General features: G+C 44.4%; 1 protein-coding gene across 1 annotated transcript; it reads left to right on the forward strand.

Annotated features, from left to right (window-relative positions):
* Positions 1-306: 306 nt before the first annotated feature.
* On the forward strand, positions 307-19,277 carry GPR149 (G protein-coupled receptor 149; the record flags this gene model as incomplete). Its single annotated transcript, XM_079539953.1, has 4 exons — positions 307-1,275; positions 2,300-2,492; positions 3,953-4,428; positions 18,705-19,277. 4 exons carry the CDS (start codon positions 307-309, stop codon positions 19,275-19,277), a joined length of 2,211 nt encoding a protein of 736 aa, XP_079396079.1.
* Between the last annotated feature and the right edge of the window lie 1,690 nt (positions 19,278-20,967).

Here is a 20,967-nt window from a genome sequence, read left to right on the forward strand (position 1 = left end):
TGATATCTCTCAAAAGTGAATAGCTTGTTATTACCTGAAGAGACTGAATTAACTATCTTCCAGTATTGAAAGGGTTATGAAGAGCTGTATTTTTTCCAGCACCTCTGGTACTTCTTTGTTGCCTGGTTTTTCAAGAGCATGAGTTATTCTGGTTATCAAGGGAGCTTAAACCCGAATATTTCTTCACCGGATGCTACAAAGAAAGAAAGGAAACAAACTTGCGATGTGGAACTAACAGTTATGGTTTCAGCTTGTGAAAACTTGCAGAGTCAGTGAGAAGGCAAGGAGCAACATTTGCCGAGGACAATGTCGGTGATGCTTAGTAATTTGTCACTCAATGGGACAAGCTTCTTCGCTGAAAATCATGGCATTATAGATAAACCTAATGAGCAGAGAACTTTGAATGTCTTTCTGTTTTGCTTGACTTTCATCATTGCATTCACAGTGCTTCTGGGCAGCATTTATTCACTAGTTTCCCTGCTTAAAATGCAGAATAAATCCACAATTTCAATGATCGTGACCTCTTTGTCAATAGACGATTTGATCAGCATTGTGCCAGTGATTATTTTCATGCTCACCCAGTGGTCGGGTGATGCCCTTCCTCAGCCTCTGTGCACCACCTCAGCGCTTATATATTTATTCCAGGGCATTTCTAGCAATCTGAAAGGGTCTCTTATAGTTTCCTACAACTTCTATAGCATCAACAAAACTGAGGCAGTGAACTGCAGTGCTTCGAAACGACGAGTGAGCATCGTGTGGGCAATTCTCAGCATTTGGATCATCAGTTTGCTCATCTGCATTTTGCCTCTCTGTGGTTGGGGCAGGTACATCCCCACCTCATGGGGCTGCTTCACAGACCATGCAAGCTCCTACATCTTGTTCTTATTTATTGTCTACTCGTTGTGCTTTTGCCTCCTCACAGTGCTGTCTGTCCCTCTAACTTACCAGCTGTTGTGCTCGGATGAACAACAGCTATTACACATCGACTACCAGGAAATCTCTCGAGGCTACATCACCCCTGGGACACCTGCAGGCTGCAGTACTGCCACCCCCTGTCTGTCACCAGTGGACCCTGTGGATAAAACCCTGAAGCATTTCCCAAATGCGTGTCTAAGCTCAAAGGCAGTTTTTAGGAAAGGTGTGGCTGAGGGCAGTGGACTCGAGCCCCGATGCATGAACAGCGCAAAGAGCAGGAGCTTCACGGTGGGCTTTGCCCAGAAACGATTCTCACTGATTCTTGCATTGACAAAAGTCATTCTCTGGCTTCCAATGATGGTAAACTGTCAGATTGATTTGCTTTTTCACGTTTATTTATGTTTAAATGGGGCAGGAACTGATGTGCCATGAATTGAAATAGATGAGCAGTAGCTGTTGCAGTTGTTCCTTACAGTGTACATTGTGTCAGCAAAAGTCCTTTTGAACGTGTCTGCACCGCTTTACATGAATTTAACTGCTTTTCTGCAGGCTTGACAGAGACTGATTTGTCAAATGTTTCTGTCATCGCATCATTTGTATCACCTGAGCACAGAGATGAATAAGGTCCACCTTTTTGTGTTTCTAGCTGCCTGATGTGCATTTTTTCAGCATAGGGTCTGTGAATATTAGTAAGCTAGTTTTTGTGCCCCTCCCCATAGCGGTGAGTCACGTCCTTTGCCAAACTGGCTGAAAAATGAGAGTTTTTTAGAAAAATGAGATTTGTATGTATCTTTTTAATCTCTATACAAAGAGTCTATGTGGTGGGGCAGGTGGTTTTTCATGTGCATGCGCTGGTATATTTGGGAACAGATATACTCATTAATAATTAGGAAGGAGGAGGGATCCCATTGAGGGAATGGGATGTGGGTTTGGGTTTGAGTTATGTCTGGGGCTGGAGTATGTATAGACACAGCATCTAAGCTTTCCTCAACTGAGAGAGAGCGTCACAGAGCATCTTCTGCATGGTCGTGGTGATACAAAGTTCTCCTGTTTTCCATCAGGAGGTGGAGTTCCTCAGTACCAGGCAGGAGAGATTGAGCTAGCAGTCTCTTCTGAGATGCTTGGACTGTGAGTTGCCTGTATTAATGGTATTTGGGCATCTGTACTTAATGTTTAGCTCAAGTAAGAGGTTTCTAAGAAATGGAGAATGAGGAGGAGAATCTTTGACAGTATGTTTTCTCAGCTGTCTCTTAGAAAAAAGCTTGTTAGGCTGAACATACAAACATTGAAAACTTTTACTTGTGTCACATTCATGTTCTGTTTATTCCTGGAAGTATATCATGTGCCTAAAGCAATTTAAATTTCAAAATGTCCTGCCTTTCAGATACAAATGGTTGTCCAGCACATTGTTGGCTATCAAAGCCTTTCGTTTGAGACACTTAGCTTCCTGCTGACATTGCTGGCTGCCACCGTCACCCCGGTATTTGTCCTGTCGGAGCACTGGATCCACCTGCCCTGTGGCTGCATCATAAACTGCAGGAGGAATTCATATGCTGTGTCTTCAGAGGAACTCAAAAGTAAGGCTGGGAGGCTGACGTACAGCTGGAATGTAGTTAGGAAGTTAGTAACAGTTCTTGAAGTCATTTACCCGAAGTATCTGAATTACGCAAACGTCACTTGGAGCGGTGTGAGCGATTCACAGCGTTCTGGCCAGATGGCTGGAGAAAAGTAAGCTGCCTGGTACTCATGGATGGTGAGGCTTGGAAGCTTGCTGAGTTTCACAAGTCACTGGCAGAGCTTTCAACAGAGCTCTGAATGTGGACCCTGTATCCCAGTTTCCCTCTCCTCTCCAAGATGTATCTGCCAGAATCTGACTTCTACTGGTGAAATACATGGACCACATTAACTGTGGCATGGGAAAAAGCAAAGTGTTAATTGTGAGGAGATTATAAGGAGAACAGCTGTTGTTTCCACACCTGCCCTATAGCTAACAAATAGAAATCATAGTGACACAAGAAAGCAAGCCACAAAGACCAGGAAGGGTCATTATCCCAGTACGTTTGTGGAGTTAGTTCAAAGCTGAAGATGTACTACACAGCTGTGGCCTCAAAAATTTCACGTTTACTGCATGCTTATAAAAACAACCTGAAGGTAACTGGGAATAGCAGACCTTTACATGATAACCTCTTCAGAATTTTCTGATGGCCTTTTTTTCCCTTGTGCCTCCAGGTAAAACCAGCTGCAGGAGAATGTGCTGTCTGTGCCACAGCCTGTCTCCTAAGATGCTACATGACTTTTGTCCTTTCTGTGATGAACTTGGTCATGTGGTAACTCTCAGAGAGGCAGTAAACAGAGAAATGCAGCTGTAACTCTGTGAACTTACCCCTAGTGAAAACCACATTTAGGTTTCTGTAAATGTGGGTAACGTGATATTTATGACTCAAATTTTGCATAATGTTTTCCCATAAATTTCCTGCTCACAGTTATTTGTGAAATAAATCTCCAGTGTTCATGTGTCTGTGCAGAGGTGTTGTATTCTGAGTTACAAATGAGAATACAACTCTTAAAGTACTCTGAGAGAAGTATTTGCATTGAAGGTCGATTTTCAGTACTCAGAAACATTTCCTCATTTTGTACAATTTTTCACCTTCAGGACTGTGGCTGAAACAGGCTGTGGGGGGAAAAGAAAGGTATTACAAAATTCAAATACTTTTTTGTGTGTAGTTCATAAAGTATGATGCACCAAGAAAATGGCAGGCAACCTAGCAGTTTCTTGGAATCCTTATACTTCAAAATGCAGCATTTCTGAGTTCACTGACAAGGCACTGCTATCTGAGATATTGATTTTTAGTTGTTCTTTCTTTTTATGCGTAGCAGTATGCATTAAAAAATGGGATGTGGGTTTGGGTTTGGGTTATCTCTGGGGCTGGAGTATGTGTTCCATGTTTTAGAATGTAAGTTTAATTACGTACGTAATGTCATTTCCCTTGTTGACTTTGACTCTTCCTGATACAACATTTCATTCCTTTTTGTTCAGCCAAACACAGAGGTTTCGAATTCAACCTTTCCTTCCAGCACAGTTACGGAATCTATCGAATATCCCCCGAGAGCCACCACCACGATGGCGATGGTAGATCCACGTCGTGCCACAACCTGCTGGTTTGCGAGAAGCCCTGCGAGCCGCCGAAGGGAGGCAGCGGCGGCGCGGCGCGGGCAGAACTCAGCACCACGGACAGCGCCCGGCCGGACCCTGCGGGCTTCAGCTCCGCAGACAGCCTGCGGCCCGGCCCCGCGGGGCTCAGCACCGCGGACGGCGCCAGACCCGGTCCGGCGGGGTTCAGCACCACGGACAGCGGCCGGCCCGGCGCCGCGGGGGGGCGCGGAGAGACGGCCTCGAGCCTGGGCAGGAGCGCGGATGGAGCCGAGAGGAGGCTGTCGCACGAGGAGGGCCACAAACCAGAGCTCACGGACTGGGAGTGGTGCCGGAGTAAATCAGAGAGGACCCCTCGGCAGGTAAAGTGGGCGTTTGCCCTTATTTTTCTCTTGTAATAATAGTTACTGGTCAGTAAGGCGTAATTTTTGTTTATAATGAAGTTTCTGTTAGTTCTGTTGATAGCGTATTTATTTTTAGTAGAAAATTTACTCAGTGTTGTGTATTTTAGTAACTTCACTCCTATTGCAGGTTCTGGTCCTGTAGTGCTCCCTCATTTGTCTCCTTGATCATAGGTTTTTAATTATTACCTTGCATATACCTGCATAATCTAGCAAGATTTCAGTATGACTTTTATTAATTCATCTTAACGAATAGGATTTTTCTCTCCAGATGATTCCAAAAGCTTGTATTTTTAAGAGTATTTCCAAGTATCTGGTGACATTTCAGTCATGCTTACATTTTGTGTAGGGAAAAAGGAAGAACTGAAAACAAACCTGAGTGGTGGAACTACAGACGAATGCAAGTTTCAGTCAAATCACGAGGACGCCTAGGAATTTTTCATCCATTTCCTTAAGAATGGAGACAATTATCAGGAAGAAGAAATTCTGAGTAATCTTTTAGCTCTGTGAGAAAAGGTTTTGAAGGTGGAGTCCTAACATGTCAGTACTTCAATTTAATGGTTTCTTAAAGATGTCAATGAACACAGCTGTAGTTCTTGCACAGGGGGCCTGATTCTGCGCCCTCATGTTTGCTGTCTGCTTATAGAATCTGAAAGAGCTTCTCATAGCTTAAGAGAAGTATCAGAACCCATAGTTTTTAAGGACATATCATCTACAACTAATACAGAGCTCCTTGCTTTGTGACTCTTTCACCTATAGATATATCTTGTTGAACTTACCCCCATTACCACAGAAGCTGGGGTTTGCTCTTAGTGATCAGATTGCATAGCCACTGCTTGTTCCAAGTGCTGAGTCCTCATTGGAGGAATCCTATCCTTGTCAGGCTGATGTCCCCTGTCAGCAACAGCAGGATCAGGGAGTTCCTTGGGTTGGAGGCACTTTTGTTCTGCCATGACAATCCTTGTTGTTAGTGCCCATGCTGAGAGTCTCTGCTTCAACTTCTCAGTTGGGTTCAGCAGTAAAAAGATGGGAGAGAGAATTGCCCAGAATTGCCATTTGTGGAACGACAGACTGAAACTGGATCCAGCAAAAGGACAGCTATTATCTCATGTCAGAACACAGGAGAACTGCCAGCTTCTGTTTTCTGTAGTCAGTATTTGTTTAAGAGCAAAAATGTCACAACAGCTATTGCAGGCTGAATGCTGAAAAATGTTCAATGTCTTAATTTTAAAAGATAAAGATCGTTTGTGGTTCCCTTGTCAACTATCTGTTAGCCTGGCAGCGAGTACGAAGTTTTCTGTTTCCTAAAAATCTGATGTTACCAACCAAAGGCCAAACATGGGCATGAGGTGCCCACGTCTAGTAGAAATAGAGATGTGCAGCAGCTGCTTGTCCCTGTGGAGTTTACATGCTGCTCTCTTCACATACTGGGCTCTGGAAAACATCTCAGGGTTGTCTAAGGACTGTAAAAGGACAGTGGTGCCTTGTGTTACCTGCACCTGCTGTGGGTGCCTTCCATAGGCAGTGGTGTTTGTGCTCCAGTTTGAAATCTTGGTCTGCATTATAAACGTACACACTGATCTGGCAGCATAGATGTAGACCCGTTCTCTCAATAAACCGGTGTGGTTTTGTGTGCATGTAAGGACATCATCTGAATGTTTTAGATGTGACGTAGTCACAGTTCTGTACTGTACTGTAAATTGGCTAAGGTACCTGAAGGGACAGTTTTGCCTACTCTTTGCAAGTTTCTCTTGGTGGAATCTAAAAGCAGTCAGGATCAGCTTTCAATTCATAGTGTGTGAGCAGCCAGAAAACAGATGTCTAAGGATGAAAATGGGGGATGTTAAAATATTTTTAAAATATTTTATTGCTGTTATGGTTTAAGGGAACCACATATTCTGGAGGCAGTGCTGAGCTAGGGGAAACTCGTGCTTTTGTTGCCTTTTCTGCAAAACTGGAGCTTCTGATAATCTTTCCAACATGTCAATTCAGTGCACCCACAATGGGTGCAGCCTCGCCCAGCTTATCTGGCTTGTGACACCTGCTGCTACCTCAGACCTTCCCCACTAAGGCAGAGCAGGAGGCCGGAAACTAGAAGCCAAAGCCAGAAGCCAGAAACCAAAGCCAGGCTGCCCAGCCAGGTGTTAGGTGAGCTCTGAGGGTTCTGCTGTGCTCTGTGCCGTTCAGTAGATGTTTGGCATTACACTCCATGTGAAGGAGGTTAGATCCTGCATGAAGCCCACAGCACAGGAGCTGCAGAACGCTTCAAGCTGGAAGGGACCTCTGGAAGTCAATTAATCCATCTCCTGCTCCAGGCAGGGCAGACCTGAAAGCTAGAGCAGGTTGCTCAGACCCTTGGGCATAGATGAGATGTATAAGATGTATTTCGTATTCAATAGCAGAATCCTCTCTCTTTCTGAAAAACACAACTTTATAAATTGAGCCAAAGTAGGAATTTGTTTGATATTTCAGGTTCAGTTGATCATCCCTTTCATGAAAAATCAAATGCTCCCTTGCAGTGTGCAGTGATGAACCACTGTTTGTGGGCAAAAGCAAATGATGACTGAACCTGTTTTTAATCTCCGAGTTCTTCTACCCTGCTGTGTGCCATTATCTCCCTTTGGCTCTCCTTGCTGTAGTTTCCAGACAGGTTTCCTTTTCCCATTTCCCATGGCTGCCATTTCAAATTGCTAGACCTGTGACTTTGCTCTGAACAGGTAGAAGCATCTTGTTGGGAAGCAGCTGGCAATGACTGCATGCGGCTGGCTGCATGTGCCCCGGGCTTTATATGTCACTTTTGGACAGACTTCTTGAGTACTTGTGTTACAAGGAGTCCTAACTCATCCTTTTCTGACATTTTCCAAGTTACAACCCAGTGTGCAGTTGCCAGGCATTAGGGCTCCTATGGCCTAAAAGTTCAGGGCTTCTAAGTTACAGATCTCTTTCTTTCTGACATTCAGCACAAGCTTTCAGAGTGTCACAGTGCTGTCATTTGCTTTGCTGGTAAAAAAAGGGCAGTGTATGAAATTCCTGCAAGCCTTCTAAAAAGAACTTCAATGCACTTCTCGGATATATGTTGAGTGAAAGATCACTTGGAGCCAAACATTAAATTAGGTGGAAGCCTTCCCTTTGGTTCAGTCTGCCAGGAAGTGCCCGAGTATCTAAGAAAAGTCACTTTCTCCTTGTCTCACCATCATTCACCGTGTTAAGGACAGAGACTTTCTCTGGCATTTATTGGTCATGTACTTCTGCTTGCTTTGCCAATTAAGCTTGCCAACTGGGGAGAAGATAGCATACCTTCCCAGGAAATGGATGATTATCCTAACAGGATGAAAGTCCCTCATCTTCAGTAGTTTCAGATTGTAAGTGCTTGATAACAGAAATAAGTATAGATGTGCTTATTAGAGTACTTCCAGCTTTCTGTTCAATAAGCAGAACTTGTAATAACTTAGAGTAGGAGGAAGAATAGCAATTACAGATAAATTCTCTGTATAGCTGCAAGTGGTGTGGTAACTGTGTTCTCATGTGCTGAATTTCTACATAGCAGAGGGTACAGGGAGTCAGCTTGAGAACTTAGTGACAAAAACATATAATCATAAAATCATAGAATTGTTTAAATTGGAAAGGAGCCTTAAAGTTCATCTAGTTCAACTTCCCTGCAGTGAACAAATACTCCAGCAGCTCAGTCAGGTGCTCTGAGCCCTGAACAGCCTGACTGTGAGTGTCTTCAAGGACAGAGTATCCACCACCTCTCTGGGCAACCTGTGCCAGTGCCTCACCACCTTTATTGTAAAAAAACTTCCTTATATCCAATCTAAATCTCTCCTTCTTTAGTTTGAAACCATTTCCCCTTGTCCTGTCACAACACATCCTATTAATGAGTCTGTCCCCTTTGTCTTACAGCTGCTTTAGGTACTGACAGGCTGCTCTCAGGTCTCCCCAGCGCCTTCTCCTCTCCCGGCAGCACAGCCCCAGCTTTCAGCCTGTCCTCTTAGGAGAGGTGTTCCATCCCTAGGATCGTTTCTCTGACCCTCCTCTGGATGTGCTCCAACAGCTCTGCATCTCTCCTTTGCTGAGTACTCCACGTCTGGATGCAGTAACCCACGTGAGGTTTCACAGCACAGAGCAGAGGGGCAGGATCACCTCCCTGCTGGCGATGCAGCCCAGGATACATAACCTCAGTCCCTTTGCACATACTTGTTGAAGAAGGGCGGTGATTTGTCCTGCAGGAAATCAGAATGCATTTTTCTCACACAAAAATTCGATATCATTTCTGTTCTACTACCTGGTTTGAAAGCCTTTAAAAATAGATGAGTAAGTACCAGCAAATTTAACAGAATCTAGTGTAGTTACAGGGAAAAATACATTCCTTACAGAGTTCACTGATGTGCTTTTAGCTTACGAACACCCCTTTTTATTGGCTTTTGTGAAGTATTTGTGTTAGAAGTTGCCAAACTCCTAACACAAATACTTTGGGAACACGAATGACAGGTGGCGAGGAGGGAAGGGGAGGAAGCAGCCACTCATCTCTGCTACTACAGAAAATCCATCTTTGAACTTCTTCTGTAAAGGTTTTTATCCATAGTGTATCAAAGTTCTAAAGAAATGCAGCAGTTTCCTTGGCTCGTGTTGGCCTTTCTTCCAGATATATTTTCGCAGCCAGGCGCTGATAGGTAGCTCTCCTATCAGAAGTAGAAGTCCTGCTCTCTGAGCATGCAGCAGGACCTCCATTTCAACAGAACAAAACCCGAGGGCAGCTGGAGGGCGACTTGAGAGCTGGATCCCTGTTACTGAGAAGTATGTGGAAGGAGCAGCATGGCATAATACATGTAAAGTGCTTGAATAGAATAGAAGTGAATGGAATGGAATGGAACAGGTTCCTTGATTTGGGAGGGACCTATAAAGACCATACCGTCCACCTGCAGTGAGGACATTTTTCTGAAATGCTGACTTAAATATTAGGTGACTTTGGATGATAGACTTGTCTTCTTGCATGTTGATACTTGAAGAGTTGAATGTCACCTATTTCCTTTTCTCACCTCTCCCCTCAAGCAATTTCCTGCTGTGTCATGTCCATTTTTTTCTTTCTTTCTCTAGTACTTTCCTGTAAATTTACTCAGCCCTTTCACTTAAAAGCTGTCATTTTGCCTTTGTAGCAACATGGGAAAGGTGAGTGCAAAAGGAAAGCCTCCATAAATCTTGTCTTGCTGCAGAGCTTGCACATGGCAATGACTGTGCTGACAAAATGAAGGCAGAGGTGGGAATACTGCGTGCATTGCTGTGCAGTAAAACAGTGTTTATAGGCAAAAAAATCCTCTTGGGCTGCATTGTCAGGGTAAGGACGTAGCTGGGTTTTCCCCTTTATCACTAATGGAAGTCAAGAGGCTGAACCACACACAGTGCTCTGGAGATATGTCCCTTTTTTCTGTCCCTCAGAGCCATCTTGTATGTTTCCTCCCAGCTCTTTGTCTATAGCAGGAGATTTTCAGAGGTGTTAGATGGTTGTAATCATCGTACGATGGTTTTCTGTGGTATTCTCCGAGTTACTGAAGAAATGTTAATCCTTGAGTTTCCTATTCCTCTGTCCCACAGAGTAGGCATGACATACTGGCTAGATTAGCCCTGTGTACAGGCCACTGCTCAGAACTCCAGAAAGCTGTGCAGCGACAGACCTGCTGAAATCTTACTGAACTCTGGCATGATTTCCATCGTATTTGAAGGCAGCTTGTGCTACTAGGTGTAGGCAATGGCCCAGAGAAGGAGTGCATCTCTACTGAAGAGTGAGCAGAGCACAGAGCTCGAGGCGCTGCTCCATCACCTGGTACAGGTACAGCTGCAGAGTGGCTTGTGGTGTAGCAGGACTGAACCATTCAGCTGTGTTCAAGCATTAATGATGCAAGGCTGTGCGCTGGGCTAAAACTTCATCAGCTACTAGAAGTGATCACTAAAAGGTAATTAAAATAGCACAAGCAGTGAATCTTTGTGAGAGACTTCATCTTTGCAGATTTGAAGTAGTTCCCCGATTCCCACTGGGAGATAAAAGCACAAAGGTTTTCTGGTTAGGCCCAGCCCTGCAGTGGCTGCAGCCGTGGAGCTCATCTGCAGCCCGGCTGGAAAAGGTGGGTGAGAGGAGTGGGCTGCTGGTGAGGGGAGCAGGACCTGGGGACGTGAAGCCAGGCAGCGTCCCTGCATAGCTTTGGAAGTGGGGAAGTCAGAAGCAGGTGTGGATGGGTCCTTCGGTTATTCAGACATCATCAAAAGAGACAAAAAAAGCCTGGCACATTTTATCAAAGTTTGTAAGTCGCAGAGGTGGTTATCGGGTGCTTTGGATCAGCCCCCGAGTGCAGGCATTGCAGCTTTTAGTAAATACTCCATTATAACTAGCAGGATTTTGTCACAGTCTTCCCAAAGCTGTGATTACAAGAGCTGCTGGTATTTCAGACGTGCAGTGCCAACAGCCACTCCAGTACTTCATGGGAAAGTAACTCTTAATGGAGCTGAATGTTTTTTAGTGCTGGCTGCAGGGAAAGGCACAGCAGCTGGCCGGCACCACTCACTTGCCTGAGATGATTGAGGGAAACGAGATGAGAAGTGTTGCAGCAGATGACATTTTGTTCAGTCTCTGAGCAGCAGGCACCTTGCAGAAGGCTGCCCATTTTTATTCATGGTTTGAAAGCAGAACTTTTTGTCCTGTTATTTTCAGACCATAAAGAAGCATTGAGAAAGGTACTAATCACTTTGATTTAGATTTTTGGACAGTAGACTGCCAGAAAATACATGTGATGTCTGATTTTCTGTTGAAGCTGTGTGCTGCTTGGAAGATGGTACTGTCATGGAACATGCTGTAGCTGGTTGTCCTCTCACCTTCAGTTCTGGGAGTAAAGTTTGGCTCCATCGGTGATTTCTCTGGAAGGAAAATGGCATGAAAGGAGAATGTGGCAGTGTTTTTTATTTGATACCTATATAGGCCAGCTGTGATTGAGAGGGAGGCCAAAAATTGTCATTTCTAAATCTCTCTCAGCTGCATTGTTGAAGGTTACCTTTAATATCTTATAAAAAAGCAGTGTATCCCCCTTTCCTGTCCATAAATGTGCCATGTATGTTTTTGCCTCTAGTTAGGAGCCTTCAGGCAGTGGAAATCTGCCAGGCTTGCAATCTTCATAGGCTGAATTTTTTCTTCCTTTTGTGGTTTGCCTCAAGCAAACTCTTTCAAAAGACTCTATATATAGCATGTATTTATGTTCTCTGCAAAGAGAATGGGGAAGTGTGCACATCATTTCACTTAGGAGGAGTCAGTGCTGTATCTCTTTGTGTCTGGAGTTTGAAGTTTTTTTAGCAGTGATAAATGTGCAGGGTCTGTCTTGCTCCAGGTAGGCTGTAAACATTCCAGTAAACGATGAATGGACTTGAAGGTTATATTTGCCTCCCACCAGCCATACAGCTGCATCTGTGCTAATTTATGGCGACGTTCTCATCCTGTATCTTCAAATAGTGGTTGGAATCAGTGTAGCATTTCTCCATCTTCTAACTGCTGCAGGAAGCTGCCACTGGCTGATAGCAGTGCTCTCTCCTCAAGGGATCCTTGTATCTTGAGTCTAATGCCACCTAATGGAGTAGGAGTAATAAAAGCTGTTCCAGTAAAGCCAGTACATTCTAGGCTAGCAAGTTCTCCATATGTTAAGGGCTTGTGCTTTTCTTCACCACGTTTGTTGATCACTGTATTTTCCTAGAAAGCATAAACACATTCAGGTTAACTTTACAGTGCCTGCTGCTCAGCAGAAGGGCTCTTAGAGTGGGGCTTGCAAACAACCTCAGAACTTTTTCTAAGAGTGGCAGTACATAAATGAAATAAACTTCACCATGTGTGGAGAAAAGGGCAAGGCTTGGTTTTGCAGCTGCTACAGAAATGGGAATTAACGTGAGTGTATCATCTCCCATACAGTACTGAAGGACTGCCTTGGGCTCATTTGCTTCAGGCACAGACAGGTGAGTACTGAAGTTCTGACCTCAGTGCTGGTATTCTTTCTTCTTCTTACCTTGGGTACCTCTGTTGTGTTTGGGTCCAAGGCCTGTCCAGATGGGGCGGACCAGTAACAAATCCAGGCTTTCAGGTCATCTGAGGTGACCTTGTCTATTCTTTCATACTCTGAGTTGAGTCTAAATTTATTGCAGACAGCCTCTCAAAGGGCAAGTCATCGTAGTAATTAATTTTGGAAAGAGGAAGACTAAGGCTCTGTTTTGAAATTAACAGAAAACACATTGTCTCTGAAAGGAAATGATGGAATCTTTACTGGAAATGTTCTGAAATCAAACTTTTTTAGCTGGAGTCCATATTCCATCAAAGTCATTAGGAATACAAATTCATTAGAGCTTTATTCATAGTACTGACATTTTTGTCTGGGAGGCAGCGTGGTCCCATGGCAGTGGTGTTGGACCAGGACACAGCAAAACGTGCCTCCTGCTCATGGCCCTGCACTGTGCTGCTCAGCAGCACTGGGGGACGATTCCTGCTCTGTGAGCTCACTTCAAAGCTCTTCTGCCTTTCCCAGAGGCAGATGTGCACTGACATAAGCTCTGCCTCCCTCTAATGCTGATGGTACCTGTCTTAGTGTTCTAGTGCCTGTGACTCATGGAATGATTAGCAAATTACCAACTAACTTACGCTGGAGTCAACTGAAGCAGCTGAGAGGCTGCAGGAGTTCATCAGCTGCCTTGTGCTCCAGTGGCTGTTTTACGAGGCTGCAGCTCTCCCTCCAGCCCTGTGTTATGCTTGGCAGTTTCCTGAGCACATCTCAGGTGCTCTGAGGCACCTCACGTAGCACCAGGCAGCCAGGCCTGGGCAGCTACAGCAAATGTTGGGTGTCTGTTTTGAGGATGCATCCTTTTCACATAGTCAGAGAGGAGAGCTCTTACCTTAGGTGCACTGGAGTATCTTCCAGGTGTGCTGCTTCCCTTGGATCGTGTTGCAATTTCAGGCTGTTAACACGCTTCTTTTCTTTCCCCCGTTAACCTTTCTTCTCCACTGGCCTTGACAGTAATGCAGTGGCAACTTATTGTCATTAAAATCAAACTGGGCTGTGGATGACTTGAGCCACCACTCAGGTCATGTAAGTTGCTGAACAGTTTATTTATTTTTCATTTCAGTTGCTAGCAAGGGCTTCCTAGCTAAGAACTTAATTCTGGAACAGAGTCACCTTTGGTCACAGGAAAGGAAACACTGATTGATAACCATCTGGATAATGGAGCTGTGAGGCTTTCCTTTGCCTGCTCTGGCAGGGATTTGCTTCATGGAACAAATATTAACAAGAAATCCTGGGAAGTGTACACTTAATCCAGGCACTGAAAAACTGGGACCACTGAGTTTAAGCTCTGCGTAGGACAATGAATCCAGCCACATTTAATAGAAAATCAAAATACATGTAGAAGTGTTTGGTACCTGGAATATTAGTGTTACCCTTAAGGAATTTTCTTGGCTTCTTCCAGCAGAAGTTATTGATCACTTGTAAACTACAGTTTTAAACAAATTATTTTGAGAGTCAGATGTAAATAGCATCAGAAGCAGTATTCAAAGTTCATGACAGTCATACTGTAACATTCCTGTAAGTGCCCAGCTCTGCCAATTGCTGTGAGTCCTGCAGACACTAAGGGGGCAGAGGGGGTCCCATACACCCTCAGGAGGTGCTCACCAGCATGTAGAATGAGGCTCTGCTTTCACAAGTAATAAAAAAAAAAATTTCCTGAAGTGTACTTTGAGCTTAATACTCCTTTATTAATTTTTCACATAAGTATAACCACTTTTTTTTGAATGCCAGATAGAAAAGGGCATTTTGTTTTCTTTTCTACTGGTTTGTGAAGAGAAATAAATACAGTGATTGCAGGAAAGTTACCTTCCCCTTTCCTCCCTTCTCAAAAAAGTCACAGGTCAAAAACTTCCTTTCTCTTCAGGGCAGACTGTGGCTGTCCTGCGCTCTGTAGGTGGCCCAGCAGGGCCCATGAAAGCTGTAAGTCGGGTGACTCCTGTGGGCCCTTTCTCACTGCCCTGCCCGGACCAGCGGCTGTAAGATGTGGTTCTGTCCCTGCGCAGGCTGAAACCTCCCCTGTGTCAGGGTGCTCACCTGGACCTGCTGGAATCAGCCAGGATGGGAGAGGAGAGCCCAGCCTGAAACTGCAGTGATGCTGCTGAAGGTTGGCCTCGTAGCAACCACTGTTTTCTCTCTTCTGTGAAATATGGGAAGTGGATGATTTGATTTAATAAGGAAAGCATTTGCTTTATCAATTATGTAGAGATTTCTCTGTTCGGAACGCATCGGCACTCCTTAAGGAACAAGTACATTTGTGATTTACCTCATTGTGATTTTTGGTCTTGGCTTGTTGAAAAATGCATGTGCTGGTACACGTAGTCCTCCAGAGAGAGCTCTGTCCCAGATTCCAGCAGACAGAACAGCCCGCGGCCACCTCCAGCAGGAGCAGCACAGGAGTGTGCCTTGCAACCAGACACAGCGGGAGTGAGCTCTGCACACAGAGCAGCACCAGGCAGGGCAGCTCCTGTTGGCAAGGGAGCTCGGGGTGAGCGTCACAGCCTCGGAGATCCTGCAGCACTCCTGAGTGCTGAAATGCATGGGAAATAGAGTAAACAAGCTCACAAATTACCACCTTGATGTTTCTGTGATGCAAGCCTGCAGAAAACAATCCTCCAGAGGGAGAGTTTGGGCTTAGTGCTAGTTTGTAACTTCCGTGAGACTGGGCAAATCTTAGGAGATTCAATGAAAGCCAGCTTCAGCATAGAGATGGCAGTTCTGGCTTACAGAGTGTTTTGATTGGGGAATACCATGATTTTTTGAATTGAAACATTTGAGCATTTCCGACCAGGAACCCTTCAGAACTACCAGAAATGAAGACAGATCTTCCATCTTGACATACACTGTGACAAATCTGTAGTGTTTTATATAGCAGAATGTAACCTTGCAGCAAAGTAATCAGTTCTTATTTAACCTATTTTTTCATATTCTTTTGATGTCTTTCTGCATAATGTAAGTGCTTTTTTAGACAGTCCTTCAGACTCTGAGCTTGATTAACTGCCAGAAATGCAGACACGCTTAACTGACCCTGCAAGGACTTCCAGTGTTGATTGCTGAAGCGAGGTGGGCTGGAAGCAGAGCTGCAGGGCTTGTACCCAGCAGTCTCTCAGTGTCCAGGGAAACACCATTTAAATGCATGTTACCAAATTATTCTCTCTGTGCTCAGTGTGTTGCACTATCAGAGAAACTGAACTTGCACCTCTGTGAACACTGCTCAGAACACTTAGCAGGCTTTGCCCACTTGATCTTATCCAGATCTGAATTTGCTGCCCTGTCCTCTGGTGGCATTAGTAAAGCATCTGGGGTGGAAGATGAGTGGACAAGAGCTTCCTAGAGAGAAAATAGAGAAGAAAATAGTTTCACTTACATATTTCCTGGAGGAGTGATCCTGGTTACTACAGAAAACATAAGTGACAGCACTGTGCTTTTAAAAAGTGCCCCATTCCTTTAAAACAAGGGCTGCTGGTGCCTGCCCTTAACAGAGCTGTTCTCCAGGAGCCCCAGTACCCCACCAGTGACTGGGAGCTAGCAGTGAGATGCTGCAGCTGACAATCATGTGTGGGTTCTTTGCTGCCTCAATGCACAGCACAACTGTTGTCTCCATAACTGCGTATGAGAAGAACACTTGAGCACCGTTTCTGTCTGACAGATATGTTGAGGAGACTAATACAACTTTGATTTCCTCCCAGCAGGGCAAGCCAGCTGCTAGCATTTTGTCAGCCAGATTTCTTTGTCGAAGGACCGTGTTAAGGCACAGTCTGGCAAGATTTTTGCACGCAATGAAACCTATTTTCCTTCTCATGCTCTTTAGTGAAGGTGAGGTAATGTGTCACTTAATTGAGCTGTGTGGTTGTAAGGTCTGCCTTGTTCTGTGGAAGTCTCATCACAGCATTGCCTTTAATAATGAGCAAGTAATTGCTTTTCCCAGCTCCCCAAGAAGAATTTCACCTTTCCAGTACCTGAAATGTCTCTACTCACTTTCTCAGTATTACTGGAAAGGAAACATAAGCAGGACTGTTCCAAGTGGAAGAGCTCTGTTCAGCATCTAAGCAGTGCTCACACTCCTCCCTGCTGCCAGTATTAGACCTGTTTTTCCTATTCCTCCTCTTCCTTCTTTGTATTCACACTGTTTGCACAGGATAGGTCAGTAAACCAAGAGGACAACACTGGAGCTTCTGCTTCCAAGGGTGTGCTCAGTGTTTCCCTGTAAACAAGGGAAGACTGCTCCTGTTTGTAGGGTTTCTGTGGGCTGTCTTCTGTTTGCAGGTAGATCTGTCCCAGCATCCACAGACAAAGAGACATCCCTGCTCTCCTAGGCAGCTGTCTCTGTCTCATCTCAGCCCTCCCTTGCACTGTACAGGAAGAAATATGAGTGCTATCCAAACTCTTCAGTGCTTCAGACTTCCACATCCTGATAAATCAACCATTTGTCTTCCTCTGGTTGCTCCACTCATGTCATGCTTTGCTATTTTTTCACTTTATCCCATGATTGCTGTACTGTTTTTTTGTATTCCCAAATCTTCCAGAAAGGTCTGTGCTGCCGAGGAGGGACCCTGTGTGTGTCTGCATAGAGAGGAAGGACAGGAGGAGGAAGTTTGGCCTCTGTTTGGTGATCTGCTCCTCCAGGCAGCGTGGAAGCACTGCAGCTGGAGAGGGAACTGCAGCACTGAAGGAGTACACTTGCACTCCACATAGCAGTGATCTGGGGTACCCGAGGTAGATTTAACAAAAGGAGCCCTGAAAGCATCATAGCAAGAACAGTGCAGAAGTGTGATGAGGGTGAATCACCTTGTGGCTGGCAGCTTTTCAGTGCCTTGGGTGGGAAATTTCTGCCACTTCTCCCAGTTTCAGCAGTCTCTGTTGTATGTTTCTGTCTGACCAGTGCAGCCCTTCCATGTGATCTCCCCTGTCCCAGGCCAGTGCTTCCACCGCCTGCCAAGGAATGTGCCTTTGGCAAAGCTGAGGTTTGTTTTAATTGTATTTTTTTAGTGAATAAGAAGTTGGTTTTGGATGCAAATCCTTGCACCTCTCAGTAAACAGTCAAAGCCCAGTTGTAGCAGAGTAGGTGAGGACGAGCCTGTTTGTTCTGCAACATGAATCACTGAATGGATGACCTCCACAGTTAGAAATGCCAGTCTGTAAGGTGAGGAAGAGAGCAGGATCTGTCCTGCAGCACTGTGAACAGGAGCACATAACAGCTGGCCTCTGAGTGAGCAGCCACAGTCCACACAGGAGCAGACTGCTTCTGTTCTCCGTGTAGGCACACGTGGTGATTTCTTTGTATAATGACTTCATTTATTTACAGCCTCTTGAAACTTCTTTCATTGAAACTGCTGGAAATTCTTTGTTTGAGGGTGATCTTTAGGACTACAGAGCTGTAACTAAATTTTATCTCTATACCTTCAAGCATATGAAAATTTCTCTGCTGATAATTCAGCTTTGCACTATAGAGAAATCCACATTGGTGTCTAGGACTTGTGTGAAACGTGGGAGGGAGTGAGACCTGGATGGACCCTCTGACCACCACCGTGGTGAAAACTCCTACTATAGATTTCCTATTGATACTATACTTATTTCCATCATAAAAATGATAAGTATACATATGAAAAAATTGTTGAATGGTATCTGTAAAGCTGTTTCAGGGATTTTAGCTCAGTTGCTAGGTGGCACCCAATTTAGTTAAGTGCCCAAGGGAGACAGGTGCTGTCAGCATGGGGTGCAGTTCTTGTAAAGTTCTCTGCTGCCATTTCTCTCCTTTGCTGACTGAATGGAGCCTCAGGAGATCAGCATGTCATTGAAGACACTTGAAGAGGTCGCTGCTGTTACTGGCTAGAGAGGTGCCTGCTAATGCTGGCTGTCTCATTGTGGACTGGCTGCAATGAAATGTTAACGCTGGACTGTTACCATAAGGAGTCCATGAGCTGTAAATGATCACAGTCACTTCAGACTTCACTCTTTATACTGAAGCTCATGATGATGAACACTTTTTATATTCTTCAGTAAACTGTACAGTTAACTTAAATACCGGCTTCCTGAAACAATGCAGGGAAAAGCCTACCACAGTAAAACAAGTGAACAAACTGAGCGTGACTGGTTATTTGTAATAGATGCTAGCTTCTGAAGTTAGCATTAGGTAATGGTCCTTCTTTCTCTTTACAGCGATCAGGTGGGGCCTTAGCTATTCCTCTGTGTGCATTTCAAGGAACTGTGTCACTTCAGGCACCCACAGGAAAAACTCTCTCCTTGTCTACCTACGAGGTAAGCACTGAAGGACAAAAGATAACACCCACCTCAAAGAAAATCGAAGTGTATCGATCTAAAAGTGTTGGTCATGACCCCAACCCAGAGGAGTGTCCTAATTCATTTGCTGACACCAGTGTTAAAATTCATTTAGAGGTTCTGGAAATTTGTGACAATGAAGAGGCTCTGGATACTGTTTCCATCATCAGTAATATCAGCCAGTCCTCCACACAGGTAAGATCTCCATCCCTACGCTACTCACGGAAGGAAAACAGATTTGTCTCATGTGATTTAGGGGAAACTGCTTCCTACTCACTCTTCATACCATCAAACAATCCTGACAGCGATATTAACATAACAATTCCAGACACGGTGGAAGCTCACCGGCAGAACAGTAAAAAGCAGCACATGGAGAGAGGTGGTTATCAGGAAGAAATACAGATGTTGAATAAAGCGTACAGAAAACGGGAAGAAGATGGCAACAGCAATTAAAAGACATTTAATCTAAACATTTAAACTGATTCAGGAGACACTGCTCCTCTTGACTCAAGTTACCCTAACAAATACAGTGCCAACTGGTTTTTTGGGTTTGTTTTTTCCTAGCATATAAATTATTTTTATTTGGGTGCACTGTTAAATAGTTAACATTTACAAATGGGAAAACAAATGCTTCAGTGCTTTGCAGCTTTGCGTAATGAAGTTCAACTTATTTACGTATCTCTTTATTTGAGGAAGACATGCATCTGAAAGGAATCCTAAATAAAGTCTTAAAAGACAACCTTGCATGCTTGTTGGCATTGGGTGATCTTAGGGAAGCCAGAAAATGAGAGAACAGCTCTGCATCCATGAAGATGTAACAGGTTTCAGTGATTGTTGCAGTTCTCCTGCTGGTGTGCCAGACTTGAAACATTTACTGAAAATATGTAGCACAAGCCTAAGACTAAGCCATGCGTTTAGTTAGGGATCGTACGTGGCCTACATGGTTTAATTTTGCACTGCTCCATACGTGATTGATACGTAATGTCTCTGTAAGTGGCCATTGTATAGACCTTTGAATGTGGGTGGCTGAAATTTTAGCATGCACATCTTACAAGACCAACGCTGTGAAAATGTGTTCTCATGGCTTGACATTTCTTTCATCGAGTGTGTCAGATGTTGGATGATTTTATGCTGCTTACTCTAAAGTGTGCCATTTTCTGCCTCCTTGATCTTTTAGGAAAGGGGACAGGGCTGTTCAAGAAGGCCAAACTTAGAGACCCAGCTTACCTGTTGACCTCAGCTTGAGGCTGGTTGCCCACATTAGCTTCCTGCCCTGGAGCACCTTCGGGAGGAGCCTATCCTTATGCTGCCTTACTGGAAACCTAGAGCCCAAGCCCAAGCCCTAGAGCCCAATCAAACTAAAGCCTGTGAATAGACTGTTTCTTGTCACATTCGATGCTAAAACAGTGAATGAAGTCCTTAAGTCTAATGCTTTTTGATGAGAGCTCGTTTTCTGAGATTTTGTCATTCATTTTAGCTAGACAGAAATAGACTTCAGCAGGGCTTTCAGAGGTTTGACTAAAAGTTACACCACTTCTTTAATTAATAGATTCAATTTTCAGTGAGTGACAACATAATAATTTAGGTGTTTGCAGTCACCCTGTTATCCATTCAGTGCGAACATAGAAAAGTAAGAACAGCCCTATTTAGCATTCCTTTATGGACTGTGAACAGGTAGAGCAAAAGGGCCAACAAGCTCAGCTTGTGTTCAATACAGAGGTGTGGAAAGAACAGGTGATTTGCTTCTCACTTCACCACCACAAAACAGGCCTGCTGCCATGATCACTGTGTGACAGTGATGTAGAGCTGAGGAGAATCAGGGTCACAGACTGCAGGCGGCTGTGATGGGGATGGGTCGCTCTGTGCCAGATGTGCTTTTCATGTGCTGCTCTTCCAAGGTGAAAACAAAGGTTCTCATAGGATTGTCTCAAGGCTCTTATTACCCCTCAATGCTGTGTTACACTTCAGATTTAACAAGAAACTAGAGTAGATGGAGCAATCAGTCTATTGAATAGTTTATATCCATGTGCATGCAGCACAGAGACATTCTGCTGTCTCTGGATGTATTGCTTTGTTTTGTGTTTGTAGGATGAGCTCAGAAAGTTGCTTTGTAGCAACAGACGTGCTCAATCCAGAAGAAGGT

Source organism: Tetrao urogallus, assembly GCF_951394365.1.
Source record: "Tetrao urogallus genome assembly, chromosome: 9".
In the NCBI taxonomy this organism is placed as follows: Eukaryota; Metazoa; Chordata; class Aves; order Galliformes; family Phasianidae; genus Tetrao; species Tetrao urogallus.